The sequence below is a fragment of the Sinohyriopsis cumingii genome, chromosome 4, assembly GCF_028554795.1.
Source record: "Sinohyriopsis cumingii isolate HCF-2022 chromosome 4, ASM2855479v2, whole genome shotgun sequence".
Classification (NCBI taxonomy): Eukaryota; Metazoa; Mollusca; class Bivalvia; order Unionida; family Unionidae; genus Sinohyriopsis; species Sinohyriopsis cumingii.
In genome coordinates, this window is record NC_142964.1 from 116,697,155 (window position 1) to 116,718,635 (window position 21,481).

The 21,481-nt window shown below is 36.5% G+C and overlaps 1 protein-coding gene across 1 annotated transcript; it reads right to left on the reverse strand.

The window, feature by feature from the left end:
* Positions 1-1,570: 1,570 nt before the first annotated feature.
* Positions 1,571-20,343, reverse strand: LOC149801952 (uncharacterized). Its single transcript, XM_089954370.1, has 7 exons — positions 19,644-20,343; positions 8,222-8,340; positions 7,727-7,841; positions 5,835-5,946; positions 4,900-5,061; positions 2,208-2,316; positions 1,571-1,655 (listed from the first exon to the last, which is right to left on the reverse strand). Exons 1-6 carry the CDS (start codon positions 19,703-19,705, stop codon positions 2,302-2,304), a joined length of 585 nt encoding a protein of 194 aa, XP_089810496.1. The 5' UTR covers positions 19,706-20,343; the 3' UTR covers positions 1,571-1,655; positions 2,208-2,301.
* Between the last annotated feature and the right edge of the window lie 1,138 nt (positions 20,344-21,481).

Here is a 21,481-nt window from a genome sequence, read left to right on the forward strand (position 1 = left end):
CATACAAATAATGTATATCAATACATGGCATAAGTTCAATAAAGATCGTTTTCGATGTGTACATGTAACAGCACTTTTTATTCATTTTGATATTTTATTAGCAATACTTAAAAAGTATATTTTAATTTGTTCTGGTAGGGTCGTAACGTAAATCAAAACGACAAAGTACTCACCTGGAAACTAGTTAAAAACAGTTTTTACTGAGTGTTTGGTTGTTACCATTTTCTAAAGGATATTAATCCTACGAGATATTGGAACTGAATAAGTACTATCTATGCTACACGCGTGTATCCTAACAAATTTCACTTAATGACTTCCGAAAGCATGAATCAATATCAGACTGAGGCGCGGAATGAAATGAATACCACCTGGTAACCGTCCAGTCTTCAATCAATTCACATAGATAGTTTGCCAAACGTTGCTCATGAACCCCTGTGTGAATGCAGGATAATGATATTAGACTACCTATATACTGGCCTCATTCTAGTCCAATCTTTGAACGATCTTTGTTGTAATAAGGACATACTCATTTTATAGACTAATTTTATGATTTCATACTTAAAAGTCGAAGAACATTACCTTTCCTGATGGTTATCTCGTGTCTTCCCCTCGCTGAATGATCACGTACAACAACCACTAGTCTTTTGGCGGGAGTTAAAATGTCTGAAGAAAGTAAAGGTTTTAAAATAATAAAATATGATGTATTTTACTTGGGTATTTATATTAGTATGAAAAGTATTTTTCATTGTGTACTTATACTAATATATGTCTTTTTTTCTTCAGGTGTTTATGCTAATATATAACGTATATTATTTCCTTGGGTGTTTTTACTAACATATCATGCTAGTTTTCCTTAAGTGTTATACCAATCTATAATGCATTGTTTCCTTGGGAGTTTATACATTTTAATTTAAACCGCTCCGGTGGCCCAGTGGTTAGAGCGTCCGCCTCGGTTGCGGGAGGTCGTGGGTTCGATCCCCGGCCGAGTCATACCAAAGACTTACAAAAATGGTACTAACAGCTGCCTCGTTTGGCGCTCAGCATTAAGAGGTTAGTGTTAGGACTGGCCGGCCTGGTGTCAGGATAATGTGACTGGGTGGGACATCATGCTACATGTCTGCGGCATGATGCCCCAGTGCTAGACATCACTTTAAACTGCCACACTGCAGACATCGTAGCGATATGACTGAAAAATTGTTAAAGCTACGTTAAAAATCCAAATCACCCACACATACAAATTCTTATTTATATACGTCTTTACAACGTTCTTGATCTGTCACACAGTCAACAAAACAAAAGAAATTTACATGGGAAAAAAAAACAAGAAATTATAATCAATAAATAATTAATTGAGGAGAATTGTACTGATCAAATACTATATTAATGTATATCAAGGCATGCGGAATCAATCTAGTAAATATTTAAAACAACCTGATATTGTATCCTTTGTCTAACGTTTTTGTTTTAGCTTTGTAAAATTTACATACGCGGCATTCATTATTTTCGTTAGTTCCAAAACACATTTTAAGGTAAACGTTAGGTTCTTACATACAAAATATGATTTTTGTACCTTTGTTCCTTGCAGCAGCAAAATGTTTGACTTTTGGTGTAAAGCCAAGTAGAGTCCTTAAATCAATGCCAATATCAATGTTCACCTGTAAAGAAATAATTTAAACAAATGTTCCGAACCATTCTTAAATTCGGCACTCCAGCATTTGTTATCCTGCAATTGAATTTACACAAGTGTTTACATTTTAGGTACAATCAGTTAATATTAAGAATGTTTGCAAATTATTAATTTTATCGAGCCTTTCTTTTTCAATTATGTCATGCATGGTAAGAGTCTTGCAATTTATTGAGCTTATATTGGCCTTCTTTGCATTTAAAACGTATCAATTGTAGGTAAAATAAATAATTTTATACTTAAAAATTAAAATTAAATAATTTCAAGCAATTTAGATCTTCGTGTATAAAGATGTTAGCATCGCCTAAGTATTTTCGGACAATTCCAAGTAATACAAAAGCGCCAATTTAGCCGGAAAAGCGAAAAATGTTTCACGTCCGTTTGTAAGAAAATACCAAAAAAATTAAGAAATATTCTTTTAATCAACGACAGTATATTAATTGTAATTTAGCAATGAATACATGATGAAATAAAACTTTGTCTTCTAATGTTGATAATTGATGATGCTGTGAATTATTCTTACACTGAACCTTGTAATATTGCATATCTCAAAGCTGTGCTCAAACAGTTTGTTGACTACATCGTGTGGATCAACACCACCCATTCTCTTGAAGGTCTCAAAATAAGGGTTGCTGTAATAATAATAATAATAATAATAATAATAATAATAATAATAATAATAATCTCAAAGATATTTAAAAAATTAAGTTTCGTAGTTAGTAGTCCTTTAAAACATTGAAATCGAAGATTGTTTGGATACATACAAATTAAATCTGATTTGAACATAACAGTCGCAAATACAGAAAAGAAAATGGTACAATATACCAAAACTCTTGTTTACACAATAGAGTTGCAAAATAAAAATGATAACACTAAATATTGTTCTTAAGTTTCATGGAACTTTAAAATTTAAAAACTGTACGACCTAGCAGTGACACAAATTTAGAAATTTGTGGAAAATTATTACTGCTTCGCTTTTGTGTGAGATTTATAAAATGTATGTGTTTTAAATGTTAGTCGAAAATACTGAAATATTTTGTTAAATTCTGAACTAAAATAAATTGATCTTGAATATAGTGTGCGTATCATTTTTATACAAGAGAATTTAAAAGCACTACTGTTAAAGACTGAACAGAATAAATGAGAAAAGACATAAAAACAGGATGGCAAAAAATAAAGAAAAAATATCAATGGAAAACTCTTATGAAGTGTTCCGAAATATTCAAACTGCCTTATGAGAAAGAAAAAAAAAGCTAACACGTTCATCAAAAGCGAAAACTTAAAATACATTCAAGAATATTGAAAGCATGTCTCTTAAAATGGCATTTACTTTCTCAGTGCAGAAGTCTCAAAAATATAAGACATTCCGTGAGTACTTAAGTTGTAAAAAATGTTCAAATACGCGACAATGCAACAAATAAGAGGTACATCAAAGCCAAAGTCCGTCAAATGACAAATCAACGCTTTTAGCCCTTTTTAGAGATAAATTTTAATGTCTGTAAAAATATACAGGAATAAAGGATATACTTAGTTCAGTTACGGTTTGGAGATCTAAAGATAATACTCGTAAGCCTCCCCCCCCCCCCCCCGGCTTGATCAGTAAAAAGCTCAAATATATATATATATTCTACTTTAGTTTGGATTTCGATGAACAGCTGATCAAGTTTTGTTATCAACCAATATCGGCATTCTTACCCAGTGCTCTCTGTCAGCGAAGTCGAGAAACGGAAGCTATGCCGAGAGAACTGCGATTTCCATGTGTTAAGGAAGTATTGAACTTTCTTCACGGCTGTTTGCTTAACTACAGATTCGTGTGAAACAGAGGCCTAATAGCGGATAATGTAAGAAAGAAATAACTGAGATAGAAATAGAAGAAAATACAGGAATATACACAGTATTTTAGAAACAACTATGAGTTTCCCTTAGTAGTATTTTCTTAGAGATGAAGAACAAGTAAGAAAAAATACAGATTTAAGCGGATAGTAGGTGTTTCACAGCGGGTCGTTATATAACAGATTATTTAATCTGTTGGCTTTATTTTAATCTGTTGAACGGCTATTTATTGTCGAGGTAACATTAGTAAAGTGCCTTGTCTAGGGACACAATGATAGACGACTCGGGCTGGTCAAGACCGATTCAAATCCTGCTCAAACCAAACCGGCTGGGTCGTCGTGATGTGCGCATGGGCAAAGGTTTCATTCGTACTGACACAACACTAAATAGTTTTCCATGTACAAAGATTGATCTAAGCCGATAACGAAGGCTTCGAGCAAATGACATTTGCTGAAGACTAAAACACTTATTAAAAAGAGAAGCTAACTCTCGTCTCAGAATTTGAGCCTGGTACAAATGAAGGCAAAGAAACGCAATATTATATTGTTTGTTAACCAGGTATTACGTTTAAGTGACAGATTTTGTGTCTATGGTAACAAATGCGATATTATTTATCATAAAACAAAATCGTGAATATAACTCATCTAGAAGTAAGAGATGAGAGAAATGCTAACGGAACATCCAGATTCAAACAAGAAGACACTTCATATCATCAATGCACATAACTCAAATAGACATTGGTATGTATATTTATATATTATTCTTAATTTTTTTTCGTGATTCAAGATTGTGGAATTACTACCTACCTGAGGTTTTGCCATGATTCTAACAAGTAAGCAAGATGTTTAATTGATTTTGTGTTAACGACCTGATTATGTTTTCAAGTAAATAGGGTTTTCCGTATAACATTATATTGTGTCTTAGATCTGTGAATTCTGTATATGTAGGGATTGATACACAAATTATTAATTTCTGTTTTATGATCAGTCTCTGTAATCATTTCTAGTTGCGTTCAGATATAATTTACTTAAATTATTCATCGGAATTAGTAAGTGCTCATTGATTTTGGAGGATTATTACATAATTGTGGAATTATTGGGAATTCATTCAGCGACATTTTGGATTGCATCATTGTCGTGCATCAGAACATTTAGACCCATTGGAATTCATTTGGAACATACCATACTTGTTGACCTTTGATGGGACATTTAGGAATATTTGAAATTTAATTCACAATGTGCGTTCTTAAATTGTCACTTTGTAACTGAAAGAAATAACTTATTTGGTGGTTTTACTAAACTTGTTGGTTTTGTTTCTTTCTGTTATATAGTTTAAGACCAAAGGGTCGTAACAGTGTGCAGTTAGGCTGGTGAACGACTTACTGTGTTCATGTTGGCCCTCAGTGCCTGCTCTAGTTCCAAAGCTCTTACTAACTCCTTGGCGGCGTCCCTGGCTATCGCACGGTAGATAAGTTTTAAGTAAGTAGCTTGAACACCCTTGTTCCCAAGGAATGACTTTAGGCGCAGCAGGGAGTCCTTATAGATCTGTGTCAAAGTGCATGCAGATTATTAGGATGGAAGGAGCATAACAACTCTTGTACTCATTAAACTTATAACAATAAATACGGAGAAGAAGAGTCGCTCCCTATATCAAGTAAAAGTCATCAGCCTCTTGATGTTGAATAATTATCTACCAAGTAAATGTAATCAATCTCGCGATATTGAGTGTGTGTGATTTGGATTTTTAACGTAGCTTTAAAAAATTTTCAGTCATACGTGACAGTTTATAGTGATGTCTAGCACTGGGGCATCATGCCGCAGCCATGTAGCATGATATTCCACACAGTCACATTATTCTGACACTAGGTCCACCTCTTAATGCTGTGCGCCAAGTGAGACAGCTGTTAGTACCATTTTTTAAAGTCTTTGGTATGACTCGGCCGGGGTTCGAACCCAAAACTTAAATCCGAGGCGGACGCTCTAACCACTAGGCCACCGGAGCGGTGTCTGTTGATATTGGATAATTATCGACAAGTAAACGTTATCAACCTAATGATATTAAATAATATTGTTTGAGAAGAAGAAAATATGCAAGACACTAATCATGTTAAGCGTTTGAATATACTGCTTGAAGAACAACGAGTGCCAGTAGTGGAACTCTGTGTGTGTGTGTGTGTGTGTGTGTGTGTGTGTGTGTGTGTGTGTGTGTTGTACCTTATTTCATATCAAATTACATGATCAACAACAATAACAAAGATTGGTTTTAATACTCATGCATATAAACAAACATTTATTCTGCAAATTTGTGAAAGTCTCACCTTCCAGCAAGTTTCAGCCCGTCTATATGACTGTGTGTAGGCATCTTGAGTACTTTCCTGACATTTGCTCAAAATGATCAACATGTCGTCTTCCTCAGAACGTTGTGAGAATCTGAGGCAGAAAGAGAGAGGATTCATCTTTTTTATTATGCGCTAATGATGTGGATAGTACCGTGGTATTAATGACGAGGATAGTACCAAGCTATTACATTTGTATATAGTACCATGGTATTAATCATGTGTATAGTACAACGGTATTAATCATGTGGATAGTACAATGGTATTAATCATGTGGATAGCACAATGGTATTGATGATGTGGATAGTACCATGGTATTGATGATGTCGATAGTACAATGGTATTAATCATGGATAGTACAATGGTATTGATGATGTGGATAGTACCATGGTATTGATGATGTCGATAGTACAATGGTATTAATCATGTCGATAGTACAATGGTATTGATGATGTGGATAGTACAATGGTGTTGATGATGTGGATAGTACCATGGTATTGATGATGTGGATAGTACCATGGTATTGATGATGTCGATAGTACAATGGTATTAATCATGGATAGTACAATGGTATTGATGATGTGGATAGTACCATGGTATTGATGATGTCGATAGTACAATAGTATTAATCATGTGGATAGTACAATGGTGTTGATGATGTCGATAGTACAATGGTATTAATCATGGATAGTACAATGGTATTAATCATGGATAGTACAGTGGTATTAATCATGTGGATAGTACCATGGTAAAAATGATCTGGATAGTACCATAGTAATAGTGAGTCGAAAATATGCCTAAAGGTAAATTTCAAACGGTGGTCAAAATTCTTTAAGGAAGGTATGTTAAGACCATTATGTATACGTAAGATTTATTCCCCTTTAATTCCCTTGCAGCTTATTATCTCCACCCACACTCGCATACACCATGGTCCATTATTTTTCGAAATCGTCTAGACGAATTTATTCTGAATTTTTTATACTATTGAATCAGATCTCTAACTAGAAGTATCAAACAGGAATTGAAAAAGTCTCTTTAAGTAGGGGTTTACTCATTACAAATTTCAATCGACACTGTATTACTCTCGACGAACTTCATCAATCCATTTTTGGTAGGTCAAGCACATATAATGGTACAGCATGTAAAATAGTGATTAATGTAAAATTTCTTTAATCTTTTCCTTTCTAGCGTTGAAATCAGAATCTTCTCAGCAGCAGCATATTAAGAAATCCTGGCCCCACCCAGAAACCTAATTATGGTGCCTCTCTAAAAAAAAAAAAAAAACAAGTTGTGCCACAACTGCCCACCCTCAAGGCTTGCAAAGGTTGCTTGGGGCGGTTCATGTCCTTAAATGTTTGAATATAACAGGTTCTCTCTATATATCCAGCATGGTATAACTGATACCAAAAAGAACACCGAGTCTCATATTTCTAAAATGAAGCTCGACAAAAATTGTTTCGTTTCAACATAGTATAGGGGTCTACATGGACCACTAGCCATAAATGCCCTGAAGAGTGTACAAATTTGATGTAACATTTTTGAATCTGGAATAAATATGAATTTATTCCTTATTGAATCGCAAATAAGAAATAAACAAACAACTCTGTGTCAAAACGTTTGTATCGGGAATTTGTAACTGGTCACTTATTTCTTATTGGATTGGTAAATGGTTACTTATTCCTGATTGAATCATGAATAAGGAATAAGTAAGTAAGTTGATCTCACTCACATCCAAGTTTTACCGAATTCTTAAGTCAGACCCATGTCCATGTTGAAACAAAATGCTTCTCTGTAAATTGGATGATAATGGACAATGCTAACTTACTCAAACAAGTATTACGTCAACTAACAAACTTGTTACCATATGTCATTACCTCAGTAGGTCCGTGCCAACAGCAAGGCAAATAATAGTGTCTATTTCAACGTCTGACCGTTGCGTGGCAACCGCTTCCAAGAACGGTACCAATGCTCTCGACATAGCTGGGTATTCTGAAGTAAGAATTAATGTATTTTTTTTTAAAGTTTAGTTTGTAAGTTGAGTAATCATACAACTTTTCTTGCAGAATAACTGTTTGGTTTTTTAAAATTGAAAACAGTATAGTCCTTGCGATTAGTGTTTTGGTAAATTATCACACTTAATATATTAAAATAATATACTACGAAGATAATTAGGAAATAATTGTCCAAAAGTCTGACAAATTACCAATATCATCGTCTGATTATTGTGATAATACTGTAACAATATTCTATTTTAATAAACTTATTATGTCTCATTCATGGAAGAGCCATTATATGCTTCTGGTGAAATGGTTTCACCATTTTGTCTGACTCTGTAATAATTCTAGATATATAGAGAAAGAGATTCTGACGCTTCACACTGTCAAGACGTGTTTGAAGTTTCTGGGTCCAGCTGACCGCCTTTGCTTCACACCAATCCTGGCAAGCCAGGGCTCTTTCCATTATGGCTTCCACCCAGAAATTAAAGTCACTGAAAGGAAGAAACATATGCGAATTAAATTCTAAAAGAAATCCATACTATTCAAGATTCTAAGAGAAAGAAAAAAATTCGCCATCTTCAATAGAAAAGCCAGCGAGATATAACAGCTCACAACTGTTGATAGTATTCGTTCTTTTCTAATCCAGAAGGATTGCCAAATACTGGTGTCATTTTCGAGGTAACGGATTTTCATATGAATTTTTTTTACAACTTATAAATTCAAGAAACACATAATTTTTTTATCAAATGTATAGGTCACAGATCACATATTTTTCAAATATATTTATTTGATGGCATAACAGATAAAAATGATTTTAGTGGGGAATCAAACAGGGCGACAAAGCGCCCCACTCCATGCCACTGCAATATTTAAAAATTTCGTTGATAGCAGTGGGAATAAGAGTAGGCAGTAGACCGTACACTTTTATTAATAAATTGCTTCTTTATTTATAGTAATAAGAAATTATTTCTTATTCCAAAAGATTTATTTTCTTGTACATTTTTATTTGTCAATTTTTCTTTAAATATAACTACGGGCAACAATAGCGCGTGAGGGAAAACTACCTACAAACTATTACTCGGTGCAGAAATGGGCACATGACTGGCATTTAGAACTATTCGCGATATGAATGCTCTTTTCACAAAGATGGAGATGTTCATGTTCACTACAATTGAACTATTTATTCCCCAGTGTTGAAAATTAACTTCGAATTTCCATTCGAGCTGAGTCGTTTTTTCTCTTGTAATCCTACCTAAAGGCAGGAATAAAACTTTTAATTTATTTCTTTTTCTCATGAAAGTTCTTTTCACAATGTTGGAGATGTTTATAATCACTACAAACGGGCAATTGAAAACCTGGCTGTCGATAGAATACCCGGGCGAATAGTTTGATTTGTTCCATGCATAGCCCTGATCCCAGTGGATCATTTGTGATCACATTACCACCCTCGATAACTCGACCACAAATCTCTCCCATGCACCGCACATACCACGCCGAAAAGTAACATGAGTGTTAATGTATTTTATATACATGCTTGTTATCTCTCAAGCATACTCAGTCGGATTTAAGTTTGCTTCACGAGAAAAATGGGCACCAACTAATTACATTTAGCAACTGTTTTCAGAAACATGGAAAGAAACGTAATCAGTTGTATATTATAAATTATTAGATTTTCAGTTTGATATGCATAAAGGGATTTATCCGTTTTAGTTGGACAAAGAAATGTTTTGCCTGCTTTCACGATCTCACTCACGCATAACTGACATGCCCCACTACGATTTCTCGTCATATTAATTTGTTATGCATGAGAAAGAATATGTCTATATAGAAAAGCTTGAAGATTGATACACACGAAATGGTCTTTTCTGGCTGGGCAAAGCAAATTGCTGTTAAGAAATGACCGTAAATCGTATGCAGAAACAATATACATAGCATTGCGCGTATTCGTGTTATTTTCACCGTTAGATGCTTTTCAACTGTTGTCTAATGTCAACTGTCAAAATGTAACTTGTAATAATTCGAGAACTGGTTTGAACTGGTGATTTGGATTTGTGATGTGATTTGGATTTTTAACGTAGCTTTAACAATTTTTCAGTCATGTCGCTACGATGTCTCCAGTGTTGCAGTTTATAGTGATGTCTTGCACTGGGGCATCATGCCGCAGACATGTAGCATGATGTCCCAACCAATCACGTTATATTGAGACCAGGTCGACCAGTCCTAACACTTACCTCTTGATGCTGAGCGCCAAGCGAGGCAGCTCTTAGTACCATTTTTGTAAGTCTTTGGTATGACTCGGCCGGTGATCGAACCACGACTTACCGCTTCCGAGGCGGACGCTCTAACCACTAGGCCACCGGAGCGGTGGTTTGAATTGGAAAATACGGTCAATTTAGGTCGGGGCTCTTTACTCTGTGTTCGTATTTTGTTCCGTAATTTGTTTCCAAAGATAAAATCTGACGTAATAATGGATACATTGAATAAAGACTGTTATAGGCATCCAGACTGGCGTTATAACGGATAGCTTGAATAAATACTGCTGTACACATCCATACTGACGTTATAATGGATAGCTTGAATAAAGACTGCTATATACATCCATACTGACGTTATAATTAATAGCTTGAATAAAGATTGTTATAGACATCCATGCTGACGTTATAATGGATACCTTGAATAAAGACTGTTATAGACATCCATAGTGACATTATAACGGATAGCTTGAATAAAGACTGTTATAAACATCCATACTGACGTTATAATGGATAGCTTGAATAAAGATTGTTATAGACAGCCATACTGACGTTATAATTAATAGCTTGAATAAAGATTGTTATAGACATCCATGCTGACATTATAACGGATAGCTTGAATAAATACTGTTATAGACATCCATGTTGACGTTATAATGGATAGCTTGAATAATGACTAAAATAGACATCCATACTGACGTTATAATGGATAGTATGAATAAAGACTGCTATAGACAGCCATGCTGACGTTATAATGGATAGCTTTAATAAAGATTGTTATAGACAGCCATACTGACGTTATAATTGATACCTTGAATAAAGACTGTTATAAACATCCATACTGACGTTATAATGGATAGCTTGAATAAAGATTGTTATAGACAGCCATACTGACGTTATAATTGATACCTTGAATAAAGACTGTTATAGACATCCATACTGATATTATAACGGATAGCTTGAATAAAGACTGTTATAGACATCCATACTGACGTTATAATGGATAGCTTGAATAAAGACTAATATAGACATCCATACTGACGTTATAATGGATACCTTGAATAAAGACTGCTGTAGACATCCATACTGACGTTATAATTAATAGCTTGAATGAAGACTGTTATAGACATCCATGTTGACGTTATAGTGGAAACCTCGAATAAAGACTGTTATAGACATCTATATTGACGTTATAATGGATACCTTGAATAAAGACTGTTGTAGACATCCATACTGATATATTGATTGTGCCTAAAAGGATGCTGGCCCGAACTCTACTATGAAATCAGCCCAGGATATCTACGTTATTGTGTCTTAAGACGAGGCACGTTGCTCCATTTGTCTCGGCACCGAATAACCGAGCAGTATTTGCAGTAAAACACTAAATCAAAGCAAACTAAATCCCCCATTCCCCTTCCTTCAATACTATAGCAAGGGACTTGTGTATCTAAGGTAACTCCTGCTAGACTTCAAAATCAAACTTTCCCACTATATATGACTTTAGTTTGTTTTTGTTTTTTTAGCTTTATGCTGACATCCATGCAAAAAAGGATGTAGTAAGAGACTGGCTATACTTCAGTTTTAGCTGCTGCAGCAGGATAATTTTATTAAGCAGAGGTCTACAGGTGTCTGCCCCAACAATTTATAATAAATATTATTAAACATTATAATTTTATATAAAAAAATTCATCTCAGAACACGAAATTATCTTAAGCTGTAGCCCTTCTCGATCCCCCAACCCACCCCAATAAAAAGAATACAAGAATAAACTGGTATTACTAATAAATATATAAATAAATAAATAAATAAATAAATAAATAAATAAGTAAATAAATAAACAAATACCACACACACACACACACACACACATCTAATAATAGCAGCGGGGATCGGTATAATATACGTCGGCCGTGAACATTAGACAAATATATTTTTTGAAAGAATTATTACTCACGTTAGTGACATATACGACTCTGGCATTCCTTTAAATAGTTTGAAATCACCCATTTTAGCGTGCTAATGTTAAACAGATCACAGAAGCATAACAATTTGTCTCTCAAGATATGCAAACTTCTTATCTAAGGCAATGACTAGAAGCGTTACTCCCGACAACGTTACATGTGGCGTGACGTCACTTTTGGAATACGTCAGTCAAAGCTTTATCTTTGAGACGCTTATGAAATGACTATCGTTGATAACTTGAAGAAAATAAATTCTTAGGACCAAACAATTGCTTCTCTTTTGGGAGTTTTAGCGGAAACAAATTCGATGATGCAAGTGGAAATTTTCAATTGACCTCAAGTCGAATTGTGCCAGAAGGCGGAAAAAATCACACTAACCCAAGTCCTGTTTATATTATACATCATAACATCTCTGAATTTGCTTGATTTGTTTATTGCGTAAAACCGGCTTGGTGTATAATGTTAAAAGTTCTACTGAGTGCGGCCACCACAATCACCAATTACCAAAGAACAAAGCAACAGGAAAACAAGAACAAAGAAATAATACTAAGAAGAGGAAAAGAATATCATCCCGCCAAGCCGTGATCAAAGGAAGTGTACAGAAGAAATGTATTCTCGAACAAAGGAACGATATGAACACGCATTAAGATAGTAATACAGTAATGTAATTTAAGCCTGCGGGCAATTTCATTATCTGTGCTCTATTGAAGCATTTAAAGTCATTACTTTTAACACTACTCTTATATATTTCTCTTAACTAATAATAACAATCTTATTCTATTGGCGCCATTATCCTAAAACAAGTCCACTTTTTCTCATCTCCACTAAGCAAAAATAAACTATTTAATGAAGAGTAAAAATCTGATTAAATAAACAATATTCAATCAATACCTACAGCATATTACTGATAACTCTACCTTACTACAATATTAATAAGCAATCCAACTTACAGAGGAAATTAAATAAGACAATACAGCAAATCGAAAAATTACAATCAAAACCATCAATTGAAATCAATCTATACACAAAGTTAACTAAACCTAAAACTATAACTATCCAAACCTAAATAACTTAAAAGAAAGGTCTCAACTTAATAGTAACAAATCATTAATCCCACGTAGTCAAACAACTAGACAATATGGCTCAAAACAAGTATACAAACAAAATGGCGCTCAACGCCAGAAAACCGAAGATAGGCAACCTAATATCAGAAAAATGTCACTCACCAACCAAACAGAAAACAATTCCCCAATACAAAAAGGACAACTACACACTAGCTTGCGCCCTTCAATAAAAAACATTCAACAAAAAAAATCAAAAAAAAAAAAAAAAAAAAATCCAACATTCACTACCAGCTCCTCACACAATCTGTTAATCGCAGCAATAAGCGATCTTGATCCGGCCTCACCTATAGACTTCAAGCGCCCTGATGAGTCATACGAATATGAGGAATTAGATGACACAATACCCTCACTATACGTGGAATACATAATCGCCAAACCCCTCCCACGAATTGGACCAACACTTAGATGACAAAACACTATCAACATACAAACTACTTGAAATTCCCCAATCCAAAACACCAATTGGCATCCTGATAAGCAAAGAACCAAAAACCACTATTACCCCACCCAAACCACAGCTAAACCAACCTGATGTAAACGATCCAGCAAACAATCTAAATGTAACAGCTCCAACTACAACTATACAGCAAACTACTACCCGCCCCTTTACACTCAACACAGCAAAATCCGGCAATAATGGAAAACAGGATGTCTCAAGCAATAAACCAAAAAGAGAAAAACTCCACAATAGCCAAACCCCAGGCCCCTCAGTGATCAATCAAGGTAATAAAACCAACAGCCAACCACCTAAAAATACCCTCCCCCCAAACCCAACTACCCCTCTACTATAGACAGCACCAGGGAACAAGTAACCTATTTAGTAAAGGAAGGCTTCCTATGGAAACAAAATCCCACCACCACTCCAACCCAAACTGGGAAACATGATACAAATACTAACAAACCCTCTCCCCCAGGCAACAACCAGGAAGTAAAACCAAGATTTCATTCACTGGAACATACGTTATACATAAGCAGTAGGGAAAAGCAACTGCTCCACCTAAGCAACAACAACATTATAGGCGATCTTTCCAGAACACGCTGTGGGCAATTTAGGTTAATTGGACCAAAAACAGACTACATAATTGTTCACTGCCGCACGCTCAACCAAGTGGAAAAATTCTTGCAAGTGGAAAACTATGCCACATTAGAGTCAAAATCGAAAGGCACCACAAAATACAAAATAAACCTACTAAACATGACAGCAAAAACCCCTCTGAATCAAAAACAGACAACAAAACTACCAAACCACCCCTAAATACGAACTTCAAAGCAGTACTAACCCTCAAAGGATATAATAAGGATTTAAATGACCAAACACTGCTTAAAAAACTCAGTGAGAATGGTGCAAAAACAGAAAAAGCATACCGACTTAAAAATCGTAAAGGACTACCCACCACAAAAGCAATAATAGTATCAAAAGAACCACTTACAACCTTGATAAAATTAGGTCCCTCCGGAGTAAGACACAGACTGGAACCTTTTGTCAACAAACCCCGATTCTGCACCAACTGTCAACATTGGGGACACTACGCCAACAAACGTCGATACAGATATAGATGCGGCCGCTGCGGGGGCATGTAAAAGAAAAAGGAATTATCAAATACCCTAGCTGCAGATAACCACACCACCCCAGAGCATCTGAATGCCTCTATACTATCAAAGAAAATCAAATAATTAACCTCAAGAATGCCAAACATTTGGCATATCAGGCAGCACAAAAAAACAACATATTGATAACAGCAACGCAACTTTCATCAAACATGAACAAAGGATGTCACCTAACCTCTCAACTCCAACCACAACAACAAAAAATCCACATCCACCAAAAAACTAATCCGCCCCAAACTGTACCAAAATCTGAAACCAAATCAGGAGGAATGCAATCAGGAAGAAATCAAAGCCATAACAATACCAAAATAAACAGTCATACACCCCACCCCCACCAAAGTTAGCAAAACATCATCACATAGCAGATGTGGATTGAACTGTTCAAAGAGAGCTAATTAAATCTAACAGCACCAGACCCCCCCCCCACATTAGAAAACATAATAGAACACCTAAACTCAAGTGTTACCAAACATTATCATGCTAAACTCACAATTACTCCTCAGTCCACCATCATAACTACAACCACCACCAATCTCAATGGATAACACAGTTTTTAAAAAAAAACTTACTATCTAGCAATGGAATTCCAGGGGCCTGTCCACAAAACTACCTGAACTAATACACACAATCAATAAACCTGGCATAATCTGCCGCCAGGAAACACGCTTACCAAAGAATCCGAAACATATACCCAAAATCTCCGGATACTCACCAGGCATATTCAAAAGTCATAGCAATGAGAAAAAAGGAGGAGGACTTGCAATATTTCTCATTGACTCCCTGTCCTACTCTGAAACATTAACGATCCCAATCCCAATAGACATAAATAACAAAATTGAAATTCAAACTGTATTAGTCAACATTGGATAGAATAATATGATAACTAATATATATGACCCAGTGGGCAATGACAACCCAGTCAACTTAGAATCTTATCGACAAATCTCCGCTAACCAGTCTGAAAACCTAATCATTTGTGGCGACTTCAATGCTCACAATGAACTACGGGGAGAAAGTAGAAGGGATAAAAGAAGCAAATTAATGGAAGAATGGATTGCTGAATCCAACCACCATACTCAGTGAAGGGTCTAAAACTCGACTTAATCATAAAGATGGCTGCCTCTCAGCAATCGATCTTACTATATGCGCGCCCAAACTAGCCCAGCTTACAAACTGGTGGGTTGATCAAGATAACACATTAGGTAGCAACCGTTTCCTCATCATAATCTCCCTCCAAATATCAGTTCAGCACAACTCCCATGGAGCCCCACCCAAATGGAGATATGATAAAGCCGATTGGGATAACTTTAGAAACACCGTAGCCGCTATTAATACCAAAGAGCTCGAAGACCCAGATATAACAATATTCCATGACAACGTAATTAATACTATACTTAATGCAGCTACCCTAAATATTCCCCCCCCCCCAATATATCAGTACCATGGTGGGATGATCAATGTCAAAACGCACATAGAGATTAAAATAAATGCACTTAACAAATATAAGCGAACACGAGACTCAATAGATTTCATCCAATATAAAGACAAAGAAAAACACCTTAAAGGGATCATAAAACTAGCCAAAGACAAAACATGGCAACACTTCTGATCCAAACTGAACCTCAAAAGTAACTCTAAACAAGTATGGGACTAAATAAAATATATCCGGGGGAAAGCTATTAAATTAATACCTAAGCTGAAAAATGCTCCAACCAACCATGACAAAGCAGATCTACTTGCTAACCATTTCTCGGCCATGAGCAGTAAAACCAACCACACTAGGAACTTCCAAGAACACAGACAGAAAGCTAAAACCTAGGGTTCAGGAACTCAGATTTAAATTCCGAAATCACCCTATACGAATGGAAAATAGCGCTAGGGTCTAATAAAGAAACATCACCTGGAAAAGATCAAATTGGAAATATCATATACAAAAATCATCCAAACAACATTACAACATCCATTATAAAACTGCTCAACCAAATTTGGCAAAGTGGAAAACTACCACTCAGCTGTAAACAAGCAATTGTCATCCCAATCCCTAAACCAGGCAATGACCCTAATAGTATTAACTCGTATCGTCCCATCTCCTTCACTAATAACATATGTAAAATGATGGAAACAATCCTAGCCAACAGATTAAAACACCACCTAGAAAGTAACAAACTCCTATCAGAAAACCAGTGTGCTTCCGTAAGAGGCGCTCCACCAAACCAACTTTTAAGACTAGAAGCGGATATCAAACTAGCTTTCAGCTCCAAAAGAAAATCAGACAGACAACTTATAGCAGTCTTCCTTGGCCTTGAAAAAGCGTTTGCCCTTGTCTGGACCAAAGGATTGATTGCAAAACTCAGTCACTTCGGAATAGCTGGACGCATGTTTAACTGGATCGAAAACTTCCTAACAGGTCGCAGAATAATCACTAGAGTAGGAAACACCACCTCAAAAGAATACCCCGTTTGAAAACGGTACCCCACAAGGGAGTGTACTCAGTCCTACGCTATTCAACATCATGATTAACGACCTTGACCTCAACCTAGCGACAACACGGGTTAACATTTCCCGATTCGCTGATGACAGCGGCATCTGGAGGACAGGAAACCCTGCTAGCAATCAAGTAGTCAAAGAAATCTAGAAAAGCCTATATAACATAGGGAAATGGGCAGATACATGGGGTTTTAAAATCTCACATGAAAAAACGGTAGCAATAATCTTCTCCCCATAACGCAATAACCAGATAATTTACCTCAACTTCAATATTCAAAACCAGTTAATCAAATATGCTACGGTAGTAAAATTCCTAGGTATGTTCTTCGATAATCATCTAACTTGAAAACACCAGATTTAACAGCTAATTCAAAATTGCACAAAAAAAAAAATATATTAATCTCTTAAGAAATCTTAAAGGGACCACCTTGGGATCCAATAAAGAAACCGTATTAACCATCTATAGATCACTTATAAGGTCGAAGCTAGATTATGGATGCCAAGTTTACAACTCAGCGAAACAAACAGTACTGAACAAACTGGATACCATCCAAAGGAAAACATTATCTGTTTGCACTTGCACTCTACCATCGACATCATTGAACGAACTTCAATTCCTCACCGGTGAACTGCCATTAAAAAAAAGAAGACAGGAAATGCTCCTCTGATACTCCAATCGATTAGCAAATCACCCTGACTTGCATCCTACAAAAGTAACCATTAGCAAATGCAACAAACCGTTTATCAGCAAACTAGTTCCTAACCCACCAGGTGGTAAACAAATCCTAGAACTCAGGGAAAAGCTGCCAACACTTGCTCTACAAGAAGAGTATACTCACTCCGCTGATCTCTCCCCTTAGACAAACCCTATCCCTAGGATCAACACTAGAGTCACCAATTATGGAGACAAATTGGATCAAGAATCTAAACTCAGAAATATCGTAGCAATGGAAATACAAGACGCCTAATCTGGCTTCGTAAAAAGTTTCACTGACGGATCCAAAACAACCGAACCCCCCAGAACAGCAGCTACAGTGGTTATTCCCGAATTCAACATACAAATGGGATCCAGATTACCAGAACATTGCTCTACTTTTCACCACAGAGCTCTGGGCAATAACAGAATCATTAAAATGGATTAAAGACCAAAAGGTTCCAAAAGCAGTTATCATCAGCGACTCACTTAGTGTAATAGAATCCATCAAATCTCACAGCACCAAATCAAGAGAGCATTTCTTGGCTGGAGCTTTCTATATGCTTAATGAATTATCCACAGCGGATCAGATAGTTGAATTCATGTGGATACCATCGCATATAGGAATCCCTGGTAATGAGCTAGCCGACAAAGTCGCAAAAAACATGTTAGGGAACCTAACCCTGCACCACTCAGATATCTTATAACAGGAGCCCAAAGCATAACAAGAAACAATATTAAACAGAAATGGCAGGAACACTGGAACTCCACTACGAAAGGCAGGATACTCTACTCCACTAAAAAAGAAACCAATACGTCCATCAAACCACCCAAAGTGAACAGCCTGGACCAAAAAATTATCAATCGCATCATAACCGGAAAAACAAAATTAGCAGGAAGTTTTGGCAAACATGTAGGACCCAAGCCTGCTAATATCAATTTCTATCAATGTAAAACCATTTAAGACCTGCCAAATGAATTAAATAGCTGTTCAAAATATCAGGTAGCTAGAATGGAATTTCAAAATGCCATCACCAAACAAATTTGACACCTAACCACTTACCCAGATTTCCTTAAAAATAACAACCCCAACATAAATCTGACCTACCAAAACATACTTAAATTCCTAGACACATCCAAGCTAAAAGAAAAAATATAAAACACCCTAAAAACACAAAATAAACAACCCGACCTCACTTAAAAATAAATGTCCACTAGCAGATGGACACCCATGACATGTCCTGGGGGACCTGAGTATTCAGCAAGGGTGTCCCTCTAGCTTAAAAATAACAACCTATAAAACATACATAACCCACCCAAATACTCTCTCAAACCAGATTAATATACATAGACAGACGGGCGCTTTTGATACATCCCTAGGGACCTGAACGTTCAGCAAAGGTTCCCGTCTTCTTAAATCCCAAATATATCCTTAAAAATCAACAAAAATAATATTTTTAAAACAATCTTCTTCTCTGCTCTCTACCTAGCCCTAACATGAAAGACAGCCAAGGTAATACTGCGGCCTACTTCTGTGATACAGACCATACTAACACTAAAGCAGTACAGAGTTTTCCATCCAATCCAACCTAGCTCATCTTTATAACAATTTCGGACACAAGAGCCAAAACTCAAAATTCGTGCAAGTACATCCATTTAGACCAGTACCCTGGAATGAGCCGACTCCTGCCTGCAGATGGTCGCCTGCCTTCCTGGTCACTTCCTCCCATGCCTCAGTCGGACACAAATAAGCGTGCAACGCGCGCATGAAACACCTAACAAATAAAAGCAAAATTAAATTAATAGTGAGTGGCACGTTGGTGTCAGAATCCTTACACAATTATATCAAGAGGCCTACAAGAACTACCCAGTCCAGCAGCTAGTAGAAGCAGCTAATTACAATTTTACGCTACACAGCTACGAAATTACCTGAGAGGAAAAAGGACTGCGGAGAAATGTAAAGAAGCAGAAGAAAAACGGGGAACGTTTGCTTAAAAAGCCCTTCTAATGGCAACCAATATTGCCTCTTATTCATGGAACCATTTTGGCGTGGTATCCCGTTTCGATAAAACTTTTATGTACACAAACTTGATCATTCAATCCACCGCTTCAAAATTCAAACCTTTTGTGACATAACAGTAACCAAACTTTTTATGTGTCGCTCAGACGTATTAGTTATTAAAAATTAGTAGGGCATCTACAACGTACACTATGTACTAGAAATTTTACGATTGTTAGGACGTAGGAAAATTTTACAACTTGTTTTGATCTGACCCAATTGCACAGGTGGCTAACACATTATTGGCATTTTGTATTGTCCATTAGTACAACTAGACTAAATTTGACTAAGTATGGGCTGGCGTTCTTGGGAGTGCACGACATCCATGGCTTGCTTGTCCTTGCCCTCTTGCCTTTCACAGACATCGTATAACGTCGGAGATGTGGAACAATTTCCACTCGCCTAAAGCTAGGTGTCCCAATGTCACATCATCCTTGCGACCAATAGCAATGGGCGTTACATACTGCTTGGGTCGACATCTAGCACAGTCAACAACGGACTGAAATCAATTCGTTGTTAACATGAGTGTGTGTTGGGCCCATTCCCTTTCATGAAAGCCCTTCATTCAGGTCGTTAGGGACATATAGTCCTACGACCTGACGGCTAAATTAGCAGTGCTCCTTGAGCACATAAACGCGTGGGGGATGTGTCACTAATTCCTTCTCCCAGGAACATTAAGCATTCCCGCTGTGCGGCAATAAACCCGTCGCACATGCCTTTTTAGGCGCACGCTACGTAAATCCAAGTAATCAATCAATCAATCAAGTACATCATAATAACTTTTGTTCCAATTATCAAGTGTTTAAAACTGAACAAAAAACATTTTTTTTTCCTTCTAGAAAAATATGTTTCTTCGAGATTGCTTACCCAGTGATAATAACTTAGGAGAAATCTTACTACATTGCAAATCCAGCCTACCAGATAACACAGAGTGATCTCCCCAAATTACAGGGATTGGCGGCAAATCCAATGAACATCTCTCTCTTGATGTACCTGGGTGGAGGATGGGAGGGTCTATGTGTATTATGATTAGTTTGGTATTCTCGAAGAAACGTTTTTTGTTTTTTTTTACTAGAGCAAAAATTGGGTTCTTCTTTAAATACGTTTTTCAACAATAATACCGACCGCTCCGGTGCCCTTGTGGTTAGAGCGTCCTCCTCGGATGCGGGAGGTCGTGGGTTCCATCCCCGGCTGAGTCATACCAAAGACTTACAAAAATGGTACTAAAAGCTGCCTTGCTTGGCGCTCAGCATTAAGAAGTTAGTGTTAGGACTGGTCGGCCTGGTGTCAGGATAATGTGACTGGATGGGACATCATGCTACATGTCTGGGGTCTGATGCCCCAGTGCTAGACATCACTATAAACTGCCACAATGCAGACAGCGTAGCGATATGACTGAAAAATTGTTAAAGCTACGTTAAAAATCCAAATCACACACACACACACA